General features: G+C 45.5%; 1 protein-coding gene across 7 annotated transcripts in view; it reads right to left on the bottom strand.

The window, feature by feature from the left end:
- Positions 1–18,008, bottom strand: part of LOC106592269 (voltage-dependent calcium channel subunit alpha-2/delta-4) — a 241,091-nt gene extending 223,083 nt beyond the window's left edge. For 3 of the 7 annotated variants that reach the window (XM_045722456.1, XM_045722454.1, XM_045722453.1), the window contains exons 1-2: positions 9,775–12,175; positions 4,771–4,852 (exon numbers count right to left, since the gene is read on the bottom strand). In XM_045722456.1, the coding sequence (XP_045578412.1) occupies positions 4,771–4,852; positions 9,775–9,953 (261 nt within the window). In that variant the 5' untranslated portion in view covers positions 9,954–12,175. Of the gene's footprint in view, positions 1–4,770; positions 4,853–9,774; positions 12,177–17,691 lie in introns of those variants that run through there. The other 4 variants (XM_045722452.1, XM_045722451.1, XM_045722450.1 and 1 more) reach the window with 4 other exon arrangements.
- Between the last annotated feature and the right edge of the window lie 4,404 nt (positions 18,009–22,412).

Raw genomic sequence — 22,412 nt, 5'->3', positions numbered from 1 at the left:
CGGTAGTCATTTAGGCAGGTTACCTTAGTGTTCTTGGGCATAGGGACTATGGTGGTCTGCTTGAAACATGTTGATATTACAGACTCAGACAGGGAGAGGTTGAAAATGTCAGTGAAGATACCTGCCAGTTGGTCAGCGCATGCTCGGAGTACACGTCCTGGTAATCCGTCTGGCCCAGCAGCCTTGTGAATGTTGACCTGATTTAAGGTCTTACTCACATCGGCTGCGGAGATCGTGATCATACAGTCGTCCGGAACAGCTGATGCTCTCATGCACGTTTCTGTGTTACTTGCCTCGAAGCGAGCATAGAAGTTATTTTGCTTGTCTGGTAGGCTCGTGTCACTGGCGGCTCTGCTTCCCTTTGTAGTTTGTAATTGTTTGCAAGCCCTGCCACATCGGACGAGCGTCGGAGCCGGTGTAGTAAAATTCGATCTTAGTCCTGTATTGATGCTTTGACCGTTTGATGGTTCGTCGGAAGGCATAGTGGGATTTCTTAGAAGCTTCTGGGTTACAGTCCTGCTCCTTGAAAGCGGCACCTCTACCCTTTAGCTCAGTGCGAATGTTGCCTGTAATCCATGGATTCTGGTTGGGGTATGTACGTACAGTCACTGTGGGGACGACGTCCTCGATGCACTTATTGATAGAGCCGGTGACTGATGTGGTGTACTCCTTAATACCATGGGAAGAATAGTATAAAGCTAAGACAGGCCTTAAGGCTTCAGCAGGTGAGTGTGGAGGAAGTAGCGGAAATTGTACCGTCTATTGATTGTAGAAGAGTTCCATTCCAAAGTAACCAGGAAGGAAAAACACATAGAAACCTTCCAGACAACGATAAAACGTCCCAGTGTGTCCCATGTTATCTTAACCTGTCTTGTACAAACACCATAAACATAAATGCAGCCTCTTTATGGTCAAAAGAGGGCATCATAGAAGCAGTGGCTGAGTGAGCAGCACAGATTCCCCCCGGGCAACGGAAATGAAAAGCAAACGTTGCTTCCCAAGCAACCAACCACCCAACCAATCAATAAACACAACCCCAATCAGTAATCAATCAGCTAACTATCAGGTGAAGTCATGTGTGAAGATGCAGCCGTCTTTACCATGAATAATGAGTTTAGTATTGATCTGTTTATGATGATGATGATGATGTTTATGATGAAGATTAAGTGAATGTTTTAACTTGTAATTTTCACAGTGATCTTTTCCAAAGCTAATGAGAATAACATATACTGTATGTACGATGTGGTGTATGAGAAATCTACTCATTACCAAGCTCAAACAAGCTGCATATTATGGTATTATGGTGTATTATGGTGTATTATGGTATATTATGGTGTATTATGGTGTATTATGGTGTATTATGGTATTATGGTGTATTATGGTGTATTATGGTGTATTATGGTGTATTATGGTATTATGGTGTATTATGGTGTATTATGGTGTATTATGGTATATTATGGTGTATTATGGTGTATTATGGTATATTATGGTGTATTATGGTGTATTATGGTATATTATGGTGTATTATGGTATATTATGGTGTATTATGGTATATTATGGTGTATTATGGTGTTGCGCTCTTATGGGTTCTAAGAAATTAGCTATGCAGCTAAAATCTGGTATAATATGTTTTGTACATGAACCCTGTCAAATAAACAAATACAAACACACAGACTGTGGCAGGAAAGATAGAGCGGGGTGGAGGAGCCAGGAAAGGTAGAGCGGGGTGGAGGAGCCAGGAAAGGTAGAGCGGGGTGGAGGAGCCAGGAAAGGTAGAGCGGGGTGGAGGAGCCAGGAAAGGTAGAGCGGGGTGGAGGAGCCAGGAAAGGTAGAGCGGGGTGGAGGAGCCAGGAAAGGTAGAGCGGGGTGGAGGAGCCAGGAAAGGAGGGGGGGAGGAGCCAGGAAAGAGGAAACCTAAGTCTATTAAAGCACGAGAGCCTTTCCCGTCTGTCACTAAAATACTCTTATGATTGTATGTGCTGTTCTCTGACTCTATGGATGGGAATTGTGTTCCTATCAAACTAAGCTGTCAGCCAGGTCGTCCAGGGTTAATCCAGGAGGTTGGTCCCACACGGCACCCTACTCCCTATGCAGTGCACTACTTTTGACCAGAACTCCATGGGCCCCGGTCAAAAGTAGTGCACTTCATTGGGAATAGGGTGCCATTTGGGACACAGAACCGGACTTTATTCTGTCCCCAAATGACAAATATAGACATAGAAACTGCAGATAGACAGAGCCGCAGGCATGCACACACACACACGCATACACACAGACAGACCTGGAAAGAAGGGAAGGAAGAAAAGGCAAAAAACAAACATCCTATATTTTATAAGCTCTGACAGAGCAGCCTACTGTCAACACAACCACAGTGACTTTATAAATGCTGACAGAGCAGCCTACTGTCAACACAACCACAGTGACTTTATAAACGCTGACTGAGGAGCCTACTGTCAACACAACCACAGTGACTTTATAAGTCACATTATATCCCCCAGTATAATGTTAATAAATCACATTATATCCCCCAGTATAATGTTAATAAGACACATTATATTCCCCAGTATAATGCTAATAAGACATTATATTCCCCAGTATAATGCTAATAAGACATTATATTCCCCAGTATAATGCAAATAAGACATTATATTCCCCAGTATAATGCTAATAAGACATTATATACCACAGTATAATGCTAATAAGACATTATATTCCCCAGTATAATGCTAATAAGACATTATATTCCCCAGTATAATGCTAATAAGACATTATATTCCCCAGTATAATGCTAATAAGACATTATATTCCCCAGTATAATGCTAATAAGACACATTATATTCCCCAGTATAATGCTAATAAGACATTATATTCCCCAGTATAATGCTAATAAGACACATTATATTCCCCAGTATAATGTTAATAAGACATTATATTCCCCAGTATAATGCTAATAAGACATTATATTCCCCAGTATAATGCTAATAAGACATTATATTCCCCAGTATAATGCAAATAAGACATTATATTCCCCAGTATAATGCTAATAAGACATTATATTCCCCAGTATAATGTTAATAAGACACATGATATTCCCCAGTATAATGCTAATAAGACACATGATATTCCCCAGTATAATGCTAATAAGACATTATATTCCCCAGTATAATGTTAATAAGACACATTATATTCCCCAGTATAATGCTAATAAGACATTATATTCCCCAGTATAATGCTAATAAGACATTATATTCCCCAGTGTGTGTGTGTGAGAGTGAGTGAGTGAGTGAGTTAGGCCAGACAGATGTTGTCAGGTCCTGCTGGGTAGTCTTCAGGGTCGCTAGGGAACAGAGAGCATGTGCTAATTACTGAGAAGTGCTGGGACTCACACCTAGGATGGTAATTAGGCCAACACACACACACACACACACACACACACACACACACACACACACACACACACACACACACACACACACACACACACACACACACACACACAAACGTACATCATCAGCACCTACAAGGGCTGTCCTCTCCTCACGACTCACACCGTGAACAGGAAACAGAGCAGAACTTATATAAAGGAAATCTGACATTGGAAAGACAAGCACCAAGTCTAAACCAATATATCACTGCACTAATGGGCATCATAGCTGAAATAAGAGATATAAACAGAAAGGCAGACAGCAACACACTCATATGACAATGAGGCTAATCCAATCTATCTATATGTTTTATCAACTGATAAGACAGTCATGGTACGGTATACCTTTTAGGACACCCTCAGCCTCAAGTCTTACACCTCTGAGGGTGAGAATTTCCTAAAAGGTACACCGTACTATAGTTCCATGTTCTGTTTCTGGTTCCTATTAAATAGCCTACGGTATGATAGGGTCATTTTACAGTAGTGTGTCATTCCAGTGGCCGGCATTTCAGTTATGTAGTCTGCACTGTACAGTAAGGCTGCTTCCGATTGGTAGATGGAGGAAGGGTTCCCTAACCCCTCCCCTCACAGCCTAAAACCATTGTGATGTCATATGATCCAGATTAACCCTGTAAATCCACATTCTGGAATCATCTCTCCATCGATCTCTATCCTTCTTCCTTCCTTCCTCTCTTTCCTCCTCTCTTCCTCTCTTTCCTCCTCTCTCTCCTCCTCTCTTCCTCTCTTTCCTCCTTCCTGTCTTCCCTCCTTCCTCTCTTTCCTCCCACCTTCCTCTCTTTCCTCCCTCTTTCCTCTCTTTCCTCCCTTTCCTCCTCTCCCTCTCTTTCCTCCTCTCTCTTCTCTTTCCTATTCTCTCTCCTCTATCCTCTCTTTCCTCCTCTCTCTCTTTCTTCTTATCCAACAACATGAAAGTACAGTACTCTATTCTCTCTCTTTCACACAAACATAGAAATGAATATCTCCTGCGTTGATAATGTCATCAACGTGGCCTCCCAAACCCCCTACAGTATTTCCTCCACATGCAAACACAGTCTCCATTCAACATCCACAAACAGCAGTGATCATACAAATCCTTTCTTGCCGCCCTTCTCTCTTTGATTTCAGGGCTGAGCTCACCCTGCAGGGAAGCCCCTCAACACACACACACACACACACACACACACACACACACACACACACACACACACACACACACACACACACACACACACACACACACACACACACACACACACACACACACACACACACACACACACACACACACACACACTGTTCCCCCCCACTCATCCATCTCTAAATCAGAGGTGGTTTCTGCTCGTTACCTTTTGAAGTAGAAGAGCCCCAGAGTATTTTGTTGAAAGAGAAATGATTTGTTTTCCATAGGAGACGGCCCATTGCTGAACCCTGAAAAACAGAAAGGAAATACAGGAAATTACTGTAAGCTTTGTAAAAACCCAAATACAATTGGCCCAATAGAAGAGCTCGGTTTACTGTCAATTTATTCTAGTAGTCCATGGCAACAGCACCTGCCTGGTTCTTCAGAATGAATTTATTCAAAACACAGCTAGTCTCCTCTCTAGGTTCCTTCCTAGGTTCCTGCATTTTAGGGAGTTTTTCCTAGCCTCTGTATGGCTCTTCGGGGTTTAGTCTGGGTCTCTGGAAACAAACTGCTGATGAAACAAAAGGGCTTAATAGAAGACATTTGATTGATGAATTGAGCTTCTCTCTGATTCATGGCATTGGGTCCTAGACATGTCCTAATGAGTTCACAATACCACATGTTATATTAGTTACTTAACTGTACTGGAGCCTATTTTCAGAAAGTCAATGTTCTGGTATACTTAGAACAGATGGTTCTTGAAAATGAATTTATTTTCATTAGAGTTGTGGGGCCATAATGTACTTTATTTGTGTGTGGATGTGTGTGTGTGTGTGTGTGTGTGTGTGTGTGTGTGTGTGCGTGCGTGCGTGCGTGCGTGCGTGCGTGTTACTAAACCACCGGCGGGGACTGGGGTTAGAGAGGTGAGCTGGGGAACAGATGGGGGTTAGAGAGGTGAGCTGGGGGACAGATGGGGGTTAGAGAGGTGAGCTGGGGAACAGATGGGGGTTAGAGAGGTGAGCTGGGGGAACAGATGGGGGTTAGAGAGGTGAGCTGGGGAACAGATGGGGGTTAGAGAGGTGAGCTGGGGAACAGATGGGGGTTAGAGAGGTGAGCTGGGGAACAGATGGGGGTTAGAGAGGTGAGCTGGGGGGACAGATGGGGGTTAGAGAGGTGAGCTGGGGAACAGATGGGGGTTAGAGAGGTGAGCTGGGGAACAGATGGGGGTTAGAGAGATGAGCTGGGGGACAGATGGGGGTTAGAGAGGTGAGCTGGGGAACAGATGGGGGTTAGAGAGGTGAGCTGGGGAACAGATGGGGGTTAGAGAGGTGAGCTGGGGGACAGATGGGGGTTAGAGAGGTGAGCTGGGGAACAGATGGGGGTTAGAGAGGTGAGCTGGGGAACAGATGGGGGTTAGAGAGGTGAGCTGGGGAACAGATGGGGGTTAGAGAGGTGAGCTGGGGAACAGATGGGGGTTAGAGAGGTGAGCTGGGGGGAACAGATGGGGGTTAGAGAGGTGAGCTGGGGAACAGATGGGGGTTAGAGAGGTGAGCTGGGGGACAGATGGGGGTTAGAGAGGTGAGCTGGGGAACAGATGGGGGTTAGAGAGGTGAGCTGGGGAACAGATGGGGGTTAGAGAGGTGAGCTGGGGAACAGATGGGGGTTAGAGAGGTGAGCTGGGGGACAGATGGGGGTTAGAGAGGTGAGCTGGGGAACAGATGGGGGTTAGAGAGGTGAGCTGGGGAACAGATGGGGGTTAGAGAGGTGAGCTGGGGAACAGATGGGGGTTAGAGAGGTGAGCTGGGGAACAGATGGGGGTTAGAGAGGTGAGCTGGGGAACAGATGGGGGTTAGAGAGGTGAGCTGGGGGACAGATGGGGGTTAGAGAGGTGAGCTGGGGAACAGATGGGGGTTAGAGAGGTGAGCTGGGGAACAGATGGGGGTTAGAGAGGTGAGCTGGGGAACAGATGGGGGTTAGAGAGGTGAGCTGGGGAACAGATGGGGGTTAGAGAGGTGAGCTGGGGAACAGATGGGGGTTAGAGAGGTGAGCTGGGGAACAGATGGGGGTTAGAGAGGTGAGCTGGGGAACAGATGGGGGTTAGTGAGGTGAGCTGGGGAACAGATGGGGGTTAGAGAGGTGAGCTGGGGAACAGATGGGGGTTAGAGAGGTGAGCTGGGGGAACAGATGGGGGTTAGAGAGGTGAGCTGGGGAACAGATGGGGGTTAGAGAGGTGAGCTGGGGGACAGATGGGGGTTAGAGAGGTGAGCTGGGGGAACAGATGGGGGTTAGAGAGGTGAGCTGGGGAACAGATGGGGGTTAGAGAGGTGAGCTGGGGAACAGATGGGGGTTAGAGAGGTGAGCTGGGGGACAGATGGGGGTTAGAGAGGTGAGCTGGGGAACAGATGGGGGTTAGAGAGGTGAGCTGGGGAACAGATGGGGGTTAGAGAGGTGAGCTGGGGAACAGATGGGGGTTAGAGAGGTGAGCTGGGGAACAGATGGGGGTTAGAGAGGTGAGCTGGGGAACAGATGGGGGTTAGAGAGGTGAGCTGGGGAACAGATGGGGGTTAGAGAGGTGAGCTGGGGAACAGATGGGGGTTAGAGAGGTGAGCTGGGGAACAGATGGGGGTTAGAGAGGTGAGCTGGGGGACAGATGGGGGTTAGAGAGGTGAGCTGGGGAACAGATGGGGGTTAGAGAGGTGAGCTGGGGAACAGATGGGGGTTAGAGAGGTGAGCTGGGGAACAGATGGGGGTTAGAGAGGTGAGCTGGGGAACAGATGGGGGTTAGAGAGGTGAGCTGGGGGAACAGATGGGGGTTAGAGAGGTGAGCTGGGGAACAGATGGGGGTTAGAGAGGTGAGCTGGGGGACAGATGGGGGTTAGAGAGGTGAGCTGGGGAACAGATGGGGGTTAGAGAGGTGAGCTGGGGGACAGATGGGGGTTAGAGAGGTGAGCTGGGGAACAGATGGGGGTTAGAGAGGTGAGCTGGGGAACAGATGGGGGTTAGAGAGGTGAGCTGGGGAACAGATGGGGGTAGAGAGGTGAGCTGGGGAACAGATGGGGGTTAGAGAGGTGAGCTGGGGAACAGATGGGGGTTAGAGAGGTGAGCTGGGGAACAGATGACTCAACACAGCCAGAGGAGCAGAGGAAGCAGCTAGCGTACAAGAGGTTATTATAATAACCTACAATATAGTGGGCTACAGTGTCGCTATCTATATCTTTGGTAAGAGCATCCAGGAAGCCCCACTGGAGGGCTATTATGCTACATGCTAACACAGGGGCGCTACTATGCTGCATGCTACAGAGCTAATATGCTATGCTAATGCTGGAGAGTTAATATGGTACATGCTAACAATGAAAAGATACTATGCTACATGCTAAAAGTCTATGATGCTAACGCTATAGAGCTAATATGCTAAATGCTTACACTGGGAAGCTAAGCGTATATGCACTGTCATTCAGCCTTTGCCTTAAACCCATACAGGCCAGGCCTCCGAGAACCCAATCCTTCCTGACCCCCTGGACAGTGGAGGACAGATAAAAGGACAATCACAGCTGCTGCTCAAGCACTTAGTACAGACACTGAGCCTTGTTTCAAGTCCTGGACAAATGGTTAGCTTAGCTAGTAGGTACACATTGTAAATGAAATGAGTCAGTATATAACCCTACAACCGTGGTATTTTAGGGATGATGGTATTGATGACAGGTTGACCATAATATGGGGGGAGATCATAATACACATTCATTTCAGAGGAGACAGATTTGTTTTACTGATAGTGTATAAGGAAACACATTTCCAGATAAATTCATGGTGACGTTGTAGGTCCAGTCACAGAAAGCTGGCTAACACACTTGGTGAGAGGATATGAGAATACAGTTCTGAGGGCCTCCCAACATGAACACAATCAGAGGAGCTCTCTAAGACAAGGGTTTCCCACCACTGATGTGACTCTGACTCAGTTCTTAGTTCTTTGTCTTAGTTCTGTCTCTCTCTCTATCTGTCTCTGTCTCTCTGTCTCAGTATCTGTCTCTTTCGCTGTCTCGCTGTCCCAGTATCTGTCTCTCTGTCTCAGTATCTCTGTCTCTCTAGCTCTCTCTCTCTGTCTCTCTGTCTCAGTATCTCTGTCTCTCTGTCTCTGTCTCTCTAGCTATTTCTCTCTGTCTCAGTATCTGTCTCTCTGTCTCAGTATCTGTCTCTTTCTCTGTCTCTCTGTCTCTGTCTCTCTAGCTCTCTCTCTGTCTCCTAGCTCTCTCTCTCTCTGTCTCTGTAGCTATTTCTCTCTGTCTCTCTGTCTCAGTATCTCTGTCTCTGTCTCTGTCTCTCTAGCTCTCTCTCTCTGTCTCTCTAGCTCTCTCTCTCTGTCTCAGTATCTGTCTCTCTAGCTATTTCTCTCTGTCTCAGTATCTGTCTCTCTGTCTCAGTATCTGTCTCTTTCTCTGTCTCTCTGTCTCTCTCTCTGTCTCTGTCTCTCTAGCTCTCTCTCTCTCTGTCTCCTAGCTATCTCTCTCTCTGTCTCTCTAGCTATCTCTCTCTCTAGCTATCTCTCTCTCTGTCTCTCTAGCTATCTCTCTCTGTATGTGTCTCTATCTATTGGAAGAGACTACTCTAGGTACATCTCTCTCTGTGTTGCAGGTATCCAGTTCAATGGTGAGTAGAGCCTTTACCTCAGCATCAGGACAGTGTGTCAATGAGGAGTCTCTTGGTCAGCACACAAACGCTACGTATAACATGAACTATAGATATACAGTACTATTCTACTGACAGTGTATAGGGGACAGTGATGGGTACAGTAACATGAACTATAGATATACAGTACTATTATACAGTACTATTCTACTGACAGTGTATAGGGGACAGTGATGGGTACAGTAACATGAACTATAGATATACAGTACTATTCTACTGACAGTGTATAGGGGACAGTGATGGGTACAGTAACATGAACTATAGATATACAGTACTATTCTACTGACAGTGTATAGGGGACAGTGATGGGTACAGTAACATGAACTATAGATATACAGTACTATTCTACTGACAGTGTATAGGGGACAGTGATGGGTACAGTAACATGAACTATAGATATACAGTACTATTCTACTGACAGTGTATAGGGGACAGTGATGGGTACAGTAACATGAACTATAGATATACAGTACTCTTCTACTAACAGTGCAAGAGGGGTGTGAGGTCCACATGTTTTGGGTGAGGCCATGATTAGGGTACTCACGTTTCTGGCGGTATCTTCATCTGAGCGTTGGCCGTGAAGCAGAGCCAGCTGGACCAGATAATCCACAGGGTGATGATCCATGTCATCCTGGCACCAACGCCAACGTTCCAACCGCCGGCGTTCCCACGACGCATCACTACGGCTGCTGACGACCCCACTGACGACCCCACTGACAGCATCTGTAGGGGTCGACCCACTGGGTTTTATCAGATGTACTGTATTCAGACAAACAACAACCCAACAGGAGTCTGTATGTTCCCTAGAGACTCAGGAAGTCAGGGAGAAGGAGGACCAGACAGTGTTGTCCAAGGACAGGGTTAAAGGAGGATCCCAGTTGGAACAGGAGTCTGTATGTTCCCTAGAGACTCAGGAAGTCAGGGAGAAGGAGGACCAGACAGTGTTGTCCAAGGACAGGGTTAAAGGAGGATCCCAGTTGGAACAGGAGTCTGTATGTTCCCTAGAGACTCAGGAAGTCAGGGAGAAGGAGGACCAGACAGTGTTGTCCAAGGACAGGGTTAAAGGAGGATCCCAGTTGGAACAGGAGTCTGTATGTTCCCTAGAGACTCAGGAAGTCAGGGAGAAGGAGGACCAGACAGTGTTGTCCAAGGACAGGGTTAAAGGAGGATCCCAGTTGGAACAGGAGTCTGTATGTTCCCTAGAGACTCAGGAAGTCAGGGAGAAGGAGGACCAGACAGTGTTGTCCAAGGACAGGGTTAAAGGAGGATCCCAGTTGGAACAGGAGTCTGTATGTTCCCTAGAGACTCAGGAAGTCAGGGAGAAGGAGGACCAGACAGTGTTGTCCAAGGACAGGGTTAAAGGAGGATCCCAGTTGGAACAGTTTGATCACGTTAGATTCAGCAGCTCCATGCTGCCCCAGTGATCCAGGGTTCTGGAAGGTTCTGACGAAGTCAAACACCACCCTGTACAAGCAACATGACTGCTTCTTTAGAAGAGGGTTAACATCCACACTACCAAGTGTACACTAGAGATAACACCCACACTACCAAGTGTACACTAGAGATAACATCCACACTACCAAGTGTACACTAGAGATAACACCCACACTACCAAGTGTACACTAGAGTTAACATCCACACTACCAAGTGTACACTAGAGATAACACCCACACTACCAAGTGTACACTAGAGATAACACCCACACTACCAAGTGTACACTAGAGATAACACCCACACTACCAAGTGTACACTAGAGATAACACCCACACTACCAAGTGTACACTAGAGATAACACCCACACTACCAAGTGTACACTAGAGTTAACATCCACACTACCAAGTGTACACTAGAGTTAACATCCACACTACCAAGTGTACACTAGAGATAACACCCACACTACCAAGTGTACACTAGAGTTAACATCCACACTACCAAGTGTACACTAGAGATAACACCCACACTACCAAGTGTACACTAGAGTTAACATCCACACTACCAAGTGTACACTAGAGATAACATCCACACTACCAAGTGTACACTAGAGATAACATCCACACTACCAAGTGTACACTAGAGATAACACCCATACTACCAAGTGTACACTAGAGATAACACCCACACTACCAAGTGTACACTAGAGATAACACGCACACTACCAAGTGTACACTAGAGATAACTCCCACACTACCAAGTGTACACTAGAGATAACACCCACACTACCAAGTGTACACTAGAGATAACACCCACACTACCAAGTGTACACTAGAGATAACACGCACACTACCAAGTGTACACTAGAGATAACATCCACACTACCAAGTGTACACTAGAGATAACACCCACACTACCAAGCTTATCTCGTTTGTGGTGCTGAGAGTTACTGCCCCAAAATCAACATTGTATACCACATCACTAGACCAGGCTCTTTCTCTCCAGCTTCTATTCATCCATTCATCAATCCACACCTCCGTCTGCTTCACTCCTCCATGCTGCTCCCTCCCTCGCTTCTCTACCTCTCCAATAAACACGTCCACAGGGAAAGAAGAGGAGAAACCAGAGGTGTTCAACTTCTTTCTTCAAATAAAAGAAAAACCCAAAGTCAAATCCAAGAAAAGTTCTGCCACCAAAGATCTTACTCCAGCGAACAAGAGACCATACTTCCTCCTCCAAAGAATAAACTTCCAAATGTCTCAGCTGTAACTACAGGAAACGCTGTCCCTAACAGCCTAACGTTGTAATCCTTCTCAGTAGGCTCTAAATGGGGTGTTAGAAAAGAGGCCCCTGGGTAGTCCGTGCTGAGGGACGAAGGGCGTAGGTTTAGGGCCGTGGCTCAAGGCTCAGGGAGAGAGAGAGAGAGGTTAGTAGCAGACAGGACCCTGCTGGCTGCTACAACCAGCCCTGCCACTGGAAGTTACTGTAGCAGCCAGCCAGCATATCTCTTCCCCACTTCCACTCCTTCCCCTCCAACAGTTTACATCATAATCTGCTTAGATTAAACTCTCTTCCTCCTCCCCCCCTCTACGGGTTTACAAAGGTTGTTGTAGTGGAGAGAGGGAGAGGTGGAGAGAGAGAGAGAGAGAGAGAGAGAGAGAGAGAGAGAGAGAGAGAGAGAGAGAGAGAGAGAGAGAGAGAGAGACATTTTTATTGTTTATTTCACTTTTGTTTATTATCTACTTCACTTGCTTTGGCAATGTTAACATATGTTTCCCATGCCAATAAAGCCCCTTGAATTGAATTTAAATTAATAGAGAGGGATAGTGGGTAGGCGTGGGGCAGGGGGCCGAGGGTGGGGGCCGAGGGTGGGGGCCAAGGGGCCGGGGGGTTGTTGTATCAAAGAGGATTATGGTGATTTCTGGAGACAGGCTTGTGTTGGACCAATCAGAGAAAGGGAAAGTAAAAGCTTCAGAAGCTTGGTTTTAAACAGTGTGGAGAGACACCTAGTGGTGCCGTGACAACTCTGACTGACTCTGACAACAGCAGTCTGCACCACAGACTGTGCAACCGGACACGTAGGAGAGCAAAAATAAATCACATTGCATAGCGGTATATTCTCCCAAAAGGGTTTATTCTAAGGCTTAGTGTAGTTGGGATGTCCAATTCATAGAATTAGGAACGAGTAGTAATTATCAGGATCTCTATGGTTCTATTCTTCTATCCAGTACCTGGGACTTTCTGTCCAGTAAACTACTGGCCATTGTGCACATAGATGTCGTACCATAGCTGTGAGGCTAGGTTACAGATCATAGATGTCGTACCATAGATGTGAGGCTAGGTTACAGATCATAGATGTGAGGCTAGGTTACAGATCATAGATGTCGTACCAAAGATGTGAGGCTAGGTTACAGATCATAGATGTCGTACCATAGATGTGAGGCTAGGTTACAGATTATAGATGTCGTACCATAGATGTGAGGATAGGTTACAGATCATAGATGTCGTACCATAGATGTGAGGATAGGTTACAGATCATAGATGTCGTACCATAGATGTGAGGCTAGGTTACAGATTATAGATGTCGTACCATAGATGTGAGGCTAGGTTACAGATCATAGATGTCGTACCATAGATGTGAGGCTAGGTTACAGATCATAGATGTCGTACCATAGCTGTGAGGCTAGGTTACAGATCATAGATGTCGTACCATAGATGTGAGGCTAGGTTACAGATCATAGATGTCGTACCATAGATGTGAGGCTAGGTTACAGATCATAGATATCGTACCATAGATGTGAGGCTAGGTTACAGATCATAGATGTCATACCATAGATGTGAGGTTACAGATCATAGATGTCGTACCATAGATGTGAGACTAGGTTACAGATCATAGATGTGAGGCTAGGTTACAGATCATAGATGTCGTACCATAGATGTGAGGCTAGGTTACAGATCATAGATGTCGTACCATAGCTGTGAGGCTAGGTTACAGATCATAGATGTCGTACCATAGATGTGAGACTAGGTTACAGATCATAGATGTCGTACCATAGATGTGAGGCTAGGTTACAGATCATAGATGTCGTACCATAGATGTGAGGCTAGGTTACAGATCATAGATGTCGTACCATAGATGTGAGGCTAGGTTACAGATCATAGATGTCGTACCATAGATGTGAGGCTAGGTTACAGATCATAGATGTCGTACCATAGATGTGAGGTTACAGATCATAGATGTCGTACCATAGATGTGAGGATAGGTTACAGATCATAGATGTCGTACCATAGATGTGAGGATAGGTTACAGATCATAGATGTCGTACCATAGATGTGAGGCTAGGTTCCAGATTATAGATGTCGTACCATAGATGTGAGGCTAGGTTACAGATCATAGATGTCGTACCATAGATGTGAGGCTAGGTTACAGATCATAGATGTCGTACCATAGCTGTGAGGCTAGGTTACAGATCATAGATGTCGTAGCATAGATGTGAGGCTAGGTTACAGATCATAGATGTCGTACCATAGATGTGAGGCTAGGTTACAGATCATAGATATCGTACCATAGATGTGAGGCTAGGTTACAGATCATAGATGTCATACCATAGATGTGAGGTTACAGATCATAGATGTCGTACCATAGATGTGAGACTAGGTTACAGATCATAGATGTGAGGCTAGGTTACAGATCATAGATGTCGTACCATAGATGTGAGGCTAGGTTACAGATCATAGATGTCGTACCATAGCTGTGAGGCTAGGTTACAGATCATAGATGTCGTACCATAGATGTGAGACTAGGTTACAGATCATAGATGTCGTACCATAGATGTGAGGCTAGGTTACAGATCATAGATGTCGTACCATAGATGTGAGGCTAGGTTACAGATCATAGATGTCGTACCATAGATGTGAGGCTAGGTTACAGATCATAGATGTCGTACCATAGATGTGAGGCTAGGTTACAGATCATAGATGTCGTACCATAGATCTGAGGTTACAGATCATAGATGTTGTACCATAGATGTGAGGCTAGGTTACAGATCATAGATGTCGTACCATAGCTGTGAGGCTAGGTTACAGATCATAGATGTCGTACCATAGCTGTGAGGCTAGGTTACAGATCATAGATGTTGTACCATAGATGTGAGGCTAGGTTACAGATCATAGATGTCGTACCATAGATGTGAGGCTAGGTTACAGATCATAGATGTGAGGCTAGGTTACAGATCATAGATGTCGTACCATAGATGTGAGGCTAGGTTACAGATCATAGATGTCGTACCATAGATGTGAGGCTAGGTTACAGATCATAGATGTTGTACCATAGATGTGAGGCTAGGGTACAGATCATAGATGTCGTACCATAGATGTGAGGTTACAGATTATAGATGTCGTACCATAGATGTGAGGCTAGGTTACAGATCATAGATGTCGTACCATAGCTGTGAGACTAGGTTACAGATCATAGATGTCGTACCATAGATGTGAGAGTAGGTTACAGATCATAGATGTGTAATACATTCCAAGTATTACAGAAGCATGTATAATATCCCCACAAATATAGCTAAACACAGACAGATGACTGCTACAGTACCCTGGTACAGTACTATAATACTACTACTACACACTATTATGTATTATACTACTACACACAATGCATTACACACCACAATGTATTATACTACTACACACCACAGTGTATTACACACCACAATGTATTATACTACTGCACACCACAATGTATTATACTACTACACACCACAATGTATTATATTACTACACACCACAATGTATTATACTACTACACACCACAATGTATTATACTACTACACACCACAATGTATTACACACCACAATGTATTACACTACTGCACACCACAATGTATTATACTACTACACACCACAATGTATTACACACCACAATGTATTATACTACTGCACACCACAATGTATTACACTACTACACACCACAATGTATTACACACCACAATGTATTATACTACTGCACACCACAATGTATTATACTACTACACACCACAATGTATTATACTACTACACACCACAATGTATTACACACCACTGCACACCACAATGTATTACACTACTACACACCACAATGTATTACACACCACAATCTATTATACTACTGCACACCACAATCTATTATACTACTACACACCACAATATTTTATACTACTACACACCACAATGTATTATACTACTACACACCACAATGTATTACACACCACAATGTATTACACACCACAATGTAGTATACTACTACACACCACAATGTATTACACTACTACACACCACAATGTATTACACTACTACACACCACAATGTATTATACTACTACACACCACAATGTATTACACTACTACACACCACAATGTATTACACTACTACACACCACAATGTATTATACTACTACACACCACAATGTATTACACTACTACACACCACAATGTATTACAACACACACCACAATGTATTATACTACTACACACCACAATGTATTATACTACTACACACCACAATGTATTACACAACACAATCTATTATACTACTACACACCACAATGTATTATACTACTGCACACCACAATGTATTACACACCACAATGTATTATACTACTGCACACCACAATGTATTATACTACTACACACCACAATGTATTATACTACTACACACCACAATGTATTACACACCACTGCACACCACAATGTATTACACTACTACACACCACAATGTATTACACACCACAATCTATTATACTACTGCACACCGCAATCTATTATACTACTACACACCACAATGTATTATACTACTACACACCACAATGTATTACACACCACAATGTATTACACACCACAATGTAGTATACTACTACACACCACAATGTATTACACTACTACACACCACAATGTATTACACTACTACACACCACAATGTATTATACTACTACACACCACAATGTATTATACTACTACACACCACAATGTATTACACTACTACACACCACAATATATTATACTACTACACACCACAATGTATTATACTACTACACACCACAATGTATTACACAACACAATGTATTATACTACTACACACCACAATGTATTACACTACTACACACCACAATGTATTATACTACTACACACCACAATGTATTATACTACTACACACCACAATGTATTACACTACTACACACCACAATGTATTACACTACTACACACCACAATGTATTACACTACTACACACCACAATGTATTATACTACTACACACCACAATGTATTACACAACACAATCTATTATACTACTACACACCACAATGTATTATACTACTGCACACCACAATGTATTGTACTGATACTCACAACAATAACCATACAGTATGTTAAATCACATTGACACACTAACAGTTTATGAAACACAAGTGGTAGTGGACTAGGCTGGGGTCAGCTGCTGGGTAGGGCTGTGTGATCCCTGTTCTGTCCTTCCCTGCTGTGGTCTGTAGTGTGGAACAGCCATCGTTAGTCCTGCTAACCCCTCTCACACTCACGCAACACGACTCAGGACAGGCAGGACACCTGTTGTGTGTCTGTTAAGACGGAGACACCCACACACGTCCTGATAACCCGTCTCTCAGCCCTCTGATAACCCGTCTCTCAGCCCCCTGATAACCCGTCTCTCAGCCCTCTGATAACCCGTCTCTCAGCCCCCTGATAACCCGTCTCTCAGCCCTCTGATAACCCGTCTCTCAGCCCTCTGATAACCCGTCTCTCAGCCCTCTGATAACCCGTCTCTCAGCCCTCTGCCACACAACATTGTTCAGCACTAGCGACTAGGACAGAGAGATAGAATGGACTAAAATAATGGACATTGTTCCCATCTCAGCTGTTTCTATCTGGTTGGTTGTATGTTGTTTCCCGTTAGGTTAGTGGCACTCTCTTCCCAACTCATTTCAAGTCCTGGTAAGGAGTCTAACCAGGAAAGCAAGACAAAAAAAGAGTCACTCACCTGTCTGTCAATCCTCAGGTTAACTATGGAATCACAGTCCAGCGGCAAGTCTCTGAAAACTGTCCTGACTCCCTTGGAGTGATGATACTAGAACAGCAGTTGTAATGAGCTTTAAATGGCGTAAAGGTTGTGACTAGTTGATGCTGTCCTGTGTGTACATTCCACACTAGGATACAGTAAGCAATGTTATGTTGCTTCCTGCTTCGACTAACCTCACCAGACCCTCCCTACACACACCCCACCCTCCCAATCCTCAAGGGTGAGTCCCAATAACCTCTCCTCCCTCCTGAAGTCCGCAGTCGTTTCCTTCTCCCCCCCACATTTAACAGCGTTGGATTGGTGTAGACATGGGTTGGAGCAACTTTCAACATACCACTCATGTCTATTCAAATCCAGAGAGAAAGTGAGCAAGTGAACATTTTTGGGATGCACCCTTAGTGTGTGTACTAGTCCCTGACCCCCCGCTCCATCACCATAGCCCGTAGTCCAGCAGTAGGTGTCAGCCCTTCATTTTGACCCTATCAGCTGAACCTATTGGAGTGGAACCCCCGTAGACCAGTCCCCAGGGAGAGGGGGGGGTGTAATTGTGAGGCTTGTGCAACAGAAACATTAGGGGAAGGATACTGAGAAAAATTAGGGAGGGAGTGAAGGAAAGAGAGAGAGGGGAAGGAAGGAGCAAAGGGAGAGAGAGTGTATAATGGACCGGGGTACTGAGAAAGACGAAGGACGAATAGAGGAGAGAGCCCCATCGGCCCTGGTCAAAAGTAGTGCACTATATAGGGAATATGGTGCCATTTGGTACACAGACAATCCCATCCTCTAGGCAGGCCTGTTTAGAGTTCCTTCATCAGTCTATCTGCACTAATGCTGTGATGACGACACCTCCTTTCATCACACATTTAAAGTGCCTCTATTATTAGCTGAGGAAATACCATGACAGATCAGACTTGGACAAGCCTTGCTTCTGAACATGTCTGTCTGTCCACCGACTGGCCTGGTTCAACTCATTTCAACCCCCTACTTTGGGGCAAGTACTAGTCCAGGGAAACTCAACTCTTACCATACGAGGTCCAGAGCCTGCTGGTTTTCTGTTCTACCTGATAATGCACACACCTGGTGTCCCAGGTTTAAATCAGTCCCTGATTAGAGGGGAACAATGGAAACATGGTGGTACTGACTTCCAGGTCCAGAGCTGAGTTTGAGGGCCCTAGTCAGACAGACAAGACACTAAAAAGGAAGAAAAGGGACAGAGAGAGAGATGTAACACTCTACATGCCAATACAGCCTTTATGAATGAAGACAGGGAGAGAGCTGGAGATAGAGAGACTGAGAACAACCTACATGTTGATTGACAGCTCATTATTGTTGGTCTCTAATGTCCCTCCGGGGCCACCATAGGGGAGGAGCTGCCATTCCGTTTTCTCCAGACTGATTCAATCTGTCAATCACCACTTGGGTTTTCTTCCTGATAAGCTTCCTGTCGGATTGGGAGTGACTGAATAGCGTTCTCCATTTTCCCCTCAGAGTGTCTTCCCATTTATTTAGATTTGGAGCTCTATCTCAATATCTTGGAAGTCTGTCCTCTCCTCCTCCTCTCCCAGTTATCTGCAACGCTTGGAAAATACTTGACAGGTGAAAACAGTATGGTGAAACTCATCATCAGGGGTGGATTTCACCTGGGAAGTTCTCAAATCAATACCATGAAGGAGAGATTTTTCAGACAATTCAGAGAGCCGTAGGATGATTCAGGAGAAATACTCAAGCTAACAGGTTTTTCTTTGGTAAAAGCAAAGAAAGATCACATCCCCTTGTCATTTTACATGACTAGCTCCTTACAGGAATGTATTCAGCGTACAATCATGTAACATGATGATAAATATCAAAGAATTATAAAAGATATTAAACTTGATCAATAATTAAAACATATTGTACCAGTGAAAAGTTTGGACACACCTACTCATTCAAGAATGCCAAGAGTGTGCAAAGCTGTGAGGGTTAGGGTGGCTACTACGAAGAATCTCAAATATAACATATTGTTGATTTGTTTAACACTTTTTGGTTACTACATGATTCCATATGTGTTATTTCATAGTTTTGATGTCTTCACTATAATTCTACAATGTAGAAAATAGTACAAATAAAGAAAAACCCTTGAATGAGTAGCTGTGTCCAAACTTTTGACTGGTACTGTATATACAATCAATACTTTTTGTAGCATAACTAAATGCCCAAATACACAATCAATATAATACCCTCCCTCTTACCACCCTGAATAGCAAGAGACCAGGGTAGAGGTCTAATTATTGGATTGTACTTTGTGTGCATGAGTGGGTTTGACAAATGGAAATGGATCGCTCTATTGGAAAACGACTGCAGAGTACAGTACAGTTTGGGAGCTCATTAGTCCTGGCCTATCAATATTGCTGGGGTGTGAGAAAGACACTTCATTTGAATAGATGTCTGGAAAACAGTGTTTTAAAATCAAATCAATATCTGCATGATCTCACTTGTGACATAGAAAGGAATGTACTTGAGAAGTGGATCCCCCCCCTCCCTCCACAAAGCACTTGAGAAGTGGATCCCCCTCCCTCCCTCCACAAAGCACTTGAGAAGTGGATCCCCCCTCCCTCCCTCCACAAAGCACTTGAGAAGTGGATCCCCCTCCCTCCCTCCACAAAGTACTTGAGAAGTGGATCCCCCCTCCCTCCACAAAGTACTTGAGAAGTGGATCCCCCTCCCTCCACAAAGCACTTGAGAAGTGGATCCCCCCCTCCCTCCCTCCACAAAGCACTTGAGAAGTGGATCCCCCCTCCCTCCCTCCCTCCCTCCACAAAGCACTTGAGAAGTGGATCCCCCCTCCCTCCCTCCACAAAGTACTTGAGAAGTGGATCCCCCTCCCTCCCTCCACAAAGTACTTGAGAAGTGGATCTTCCCTCCCTCCCTCCACAAAGTACTTGAGAAGTGGATCTCCCTCCCTCCCTCCACAAAGTACTTGAGAAGTGGATCCCCCTCCCTCCCTCCACAAAGTACTTGAGAAGTGGATCCCCCCCCCTCCACAAAGTACTTGAGAAGTGGATCTCCCCCTCCACAAAGTACTTGAGAAGTGGATCTCCCTCCCTCCACAAAGTACTTGAGAAGTGGATCCCCCCTCCCTCCACAAAGCACTTGAGAAGTGGATCCCCCCCTCCCTCCCCCTCCACAAAGCACTTGAGAAGTGGATCCCCCCTCCCTCTCCTCCACAAAGCACTTGAGAAGTGGATCCCCCCTCCCTCCCTCCACAAAGTACTTGAGAAGTGGATCTTCCCTCCCTCCCTCCACAAAGTACTTGAGAAGTGGATCCCCCCCTCCCTCCCTCCACAAAGTACTTGAGAAGTGGATCCCCCTCCCTCCCTCCACAAAGTACTTGAGAAGTGGATCCCCCCCTCCACAAAGTACTTGAGAAGTGGATCTTCCCTCCCTCCACAAAGTACTTGAGAAGTGGATCTTCCCTCCCTCCACAAAGCACTTGAGAAGTGGATCCCCCCCTCCCTCCACAAAGCACTTGAGAAGTGGATCCCCCCTCCCTCCCTCCACAAAGCACTTGAGAAGTGGATCCCCCTCCCTCCCTCCACAAAGCACTTGAGAAGTGGATCCCCCCTCCCTCCCTCCACAAAGCACTTGAGAAGTGGATCCCCCCTCCCTCCCTCCACAAAGCACTTGAGAAGTGGATCCCCCTCCCTCCCTCCACAAAGTACTTGAGAAGTGGATCCCCCTCCCTCCACAAAGTACTTGAGAAGTGGATCCCCCCTCCCTCCACAAAGCACTTGAGAAGTGGATCCCCCCTCCCTCCCTCCACAAAGCACTTGAGAAGTGGATCCCCCCCTCCCTCCCTCCCTCCCTCCCTCCACAAAGCACTTGAGAAGTGGATCCCCCCTCCCTCCCTCCACAAAGTACTTGAGAAGTGGATCCCCCTCCCTCCACAAAGCACTTGAGAAGTGGATCCCCCCTCCACAAAGTACTTGAGAAGTGGATCTTCCCTCCCTCCACAAAGTACTTGAGAAGTGGATCTTCCCTCCCTCCACAAAGGACTTGAGAAGTGGATCTTCCCCCCTCCACAAAGTACTTGAGAAGTGGATCCCCCCTCCACAAAGTACTTGAGAAGTGGATCCCCCCCTCCACAAAGTACTTGAGAAGTGGATCTTCCCCCCTCCACAAAGTACTTGAGAAGTGGATCCCCCCTCCACAAAGTACTTGAGAAGTGGATCCCCCCTCCCTCCCTCCACAAAGCACTTGAGAAGTGGATCCCCCCTCCCTCCCTCCACAAAGCACTTGAGAAGTGGATCCCTCCCTCCTTCCACAAAGCACTTGAGACTTACTGTAAATGAGAGTGGAATACACATTTCCACACTATAACATTTCTAAGTCACTTTGTCCACATCCCAAGGACAGACTGACTGGGTAAAGTAAAACTCTGTAATAAGGCTAGAGTCCCAAATGGCACCCTACTCCCTATATGGTGCAGTAGGGCTCTGGTCAAAAGGTACTATATAGGGAACAGGGTGAATTTTTGGAGGCAGACATTTTCTCTTAAAATAGTGAAATAAGTAGAGTGAAGCTGCCCGTAGACGCTGATCTTGGGTCAGTTTAGCATTTCCCCCCACTAATGGTTAAGGTTAATATTGGGGAAGGGGAAGCTGATCCTAGGTCTGTGCCTAGTGGAAACTTCACCTCAGAGCCACATG

Source organism: Salmo salar, chromosome ssa07, assembly GCF_905237065.1.
Source record: "Salmo salar chromosome ssa07, Ssal_v3.1, whole genome shotgun sequence".
NCBI classification, from domain to species: domain Eukaryota; kingdom Metazoa; phylum Chordata; class Actinopteri; order Salmoniformes; family Salmonidae; genus Salmo; species Salmo salar.
Note: the sequence above shows the minus strand (reverse complement) of the source record. Positions and strands in the feature narration are given on the sequence as shown.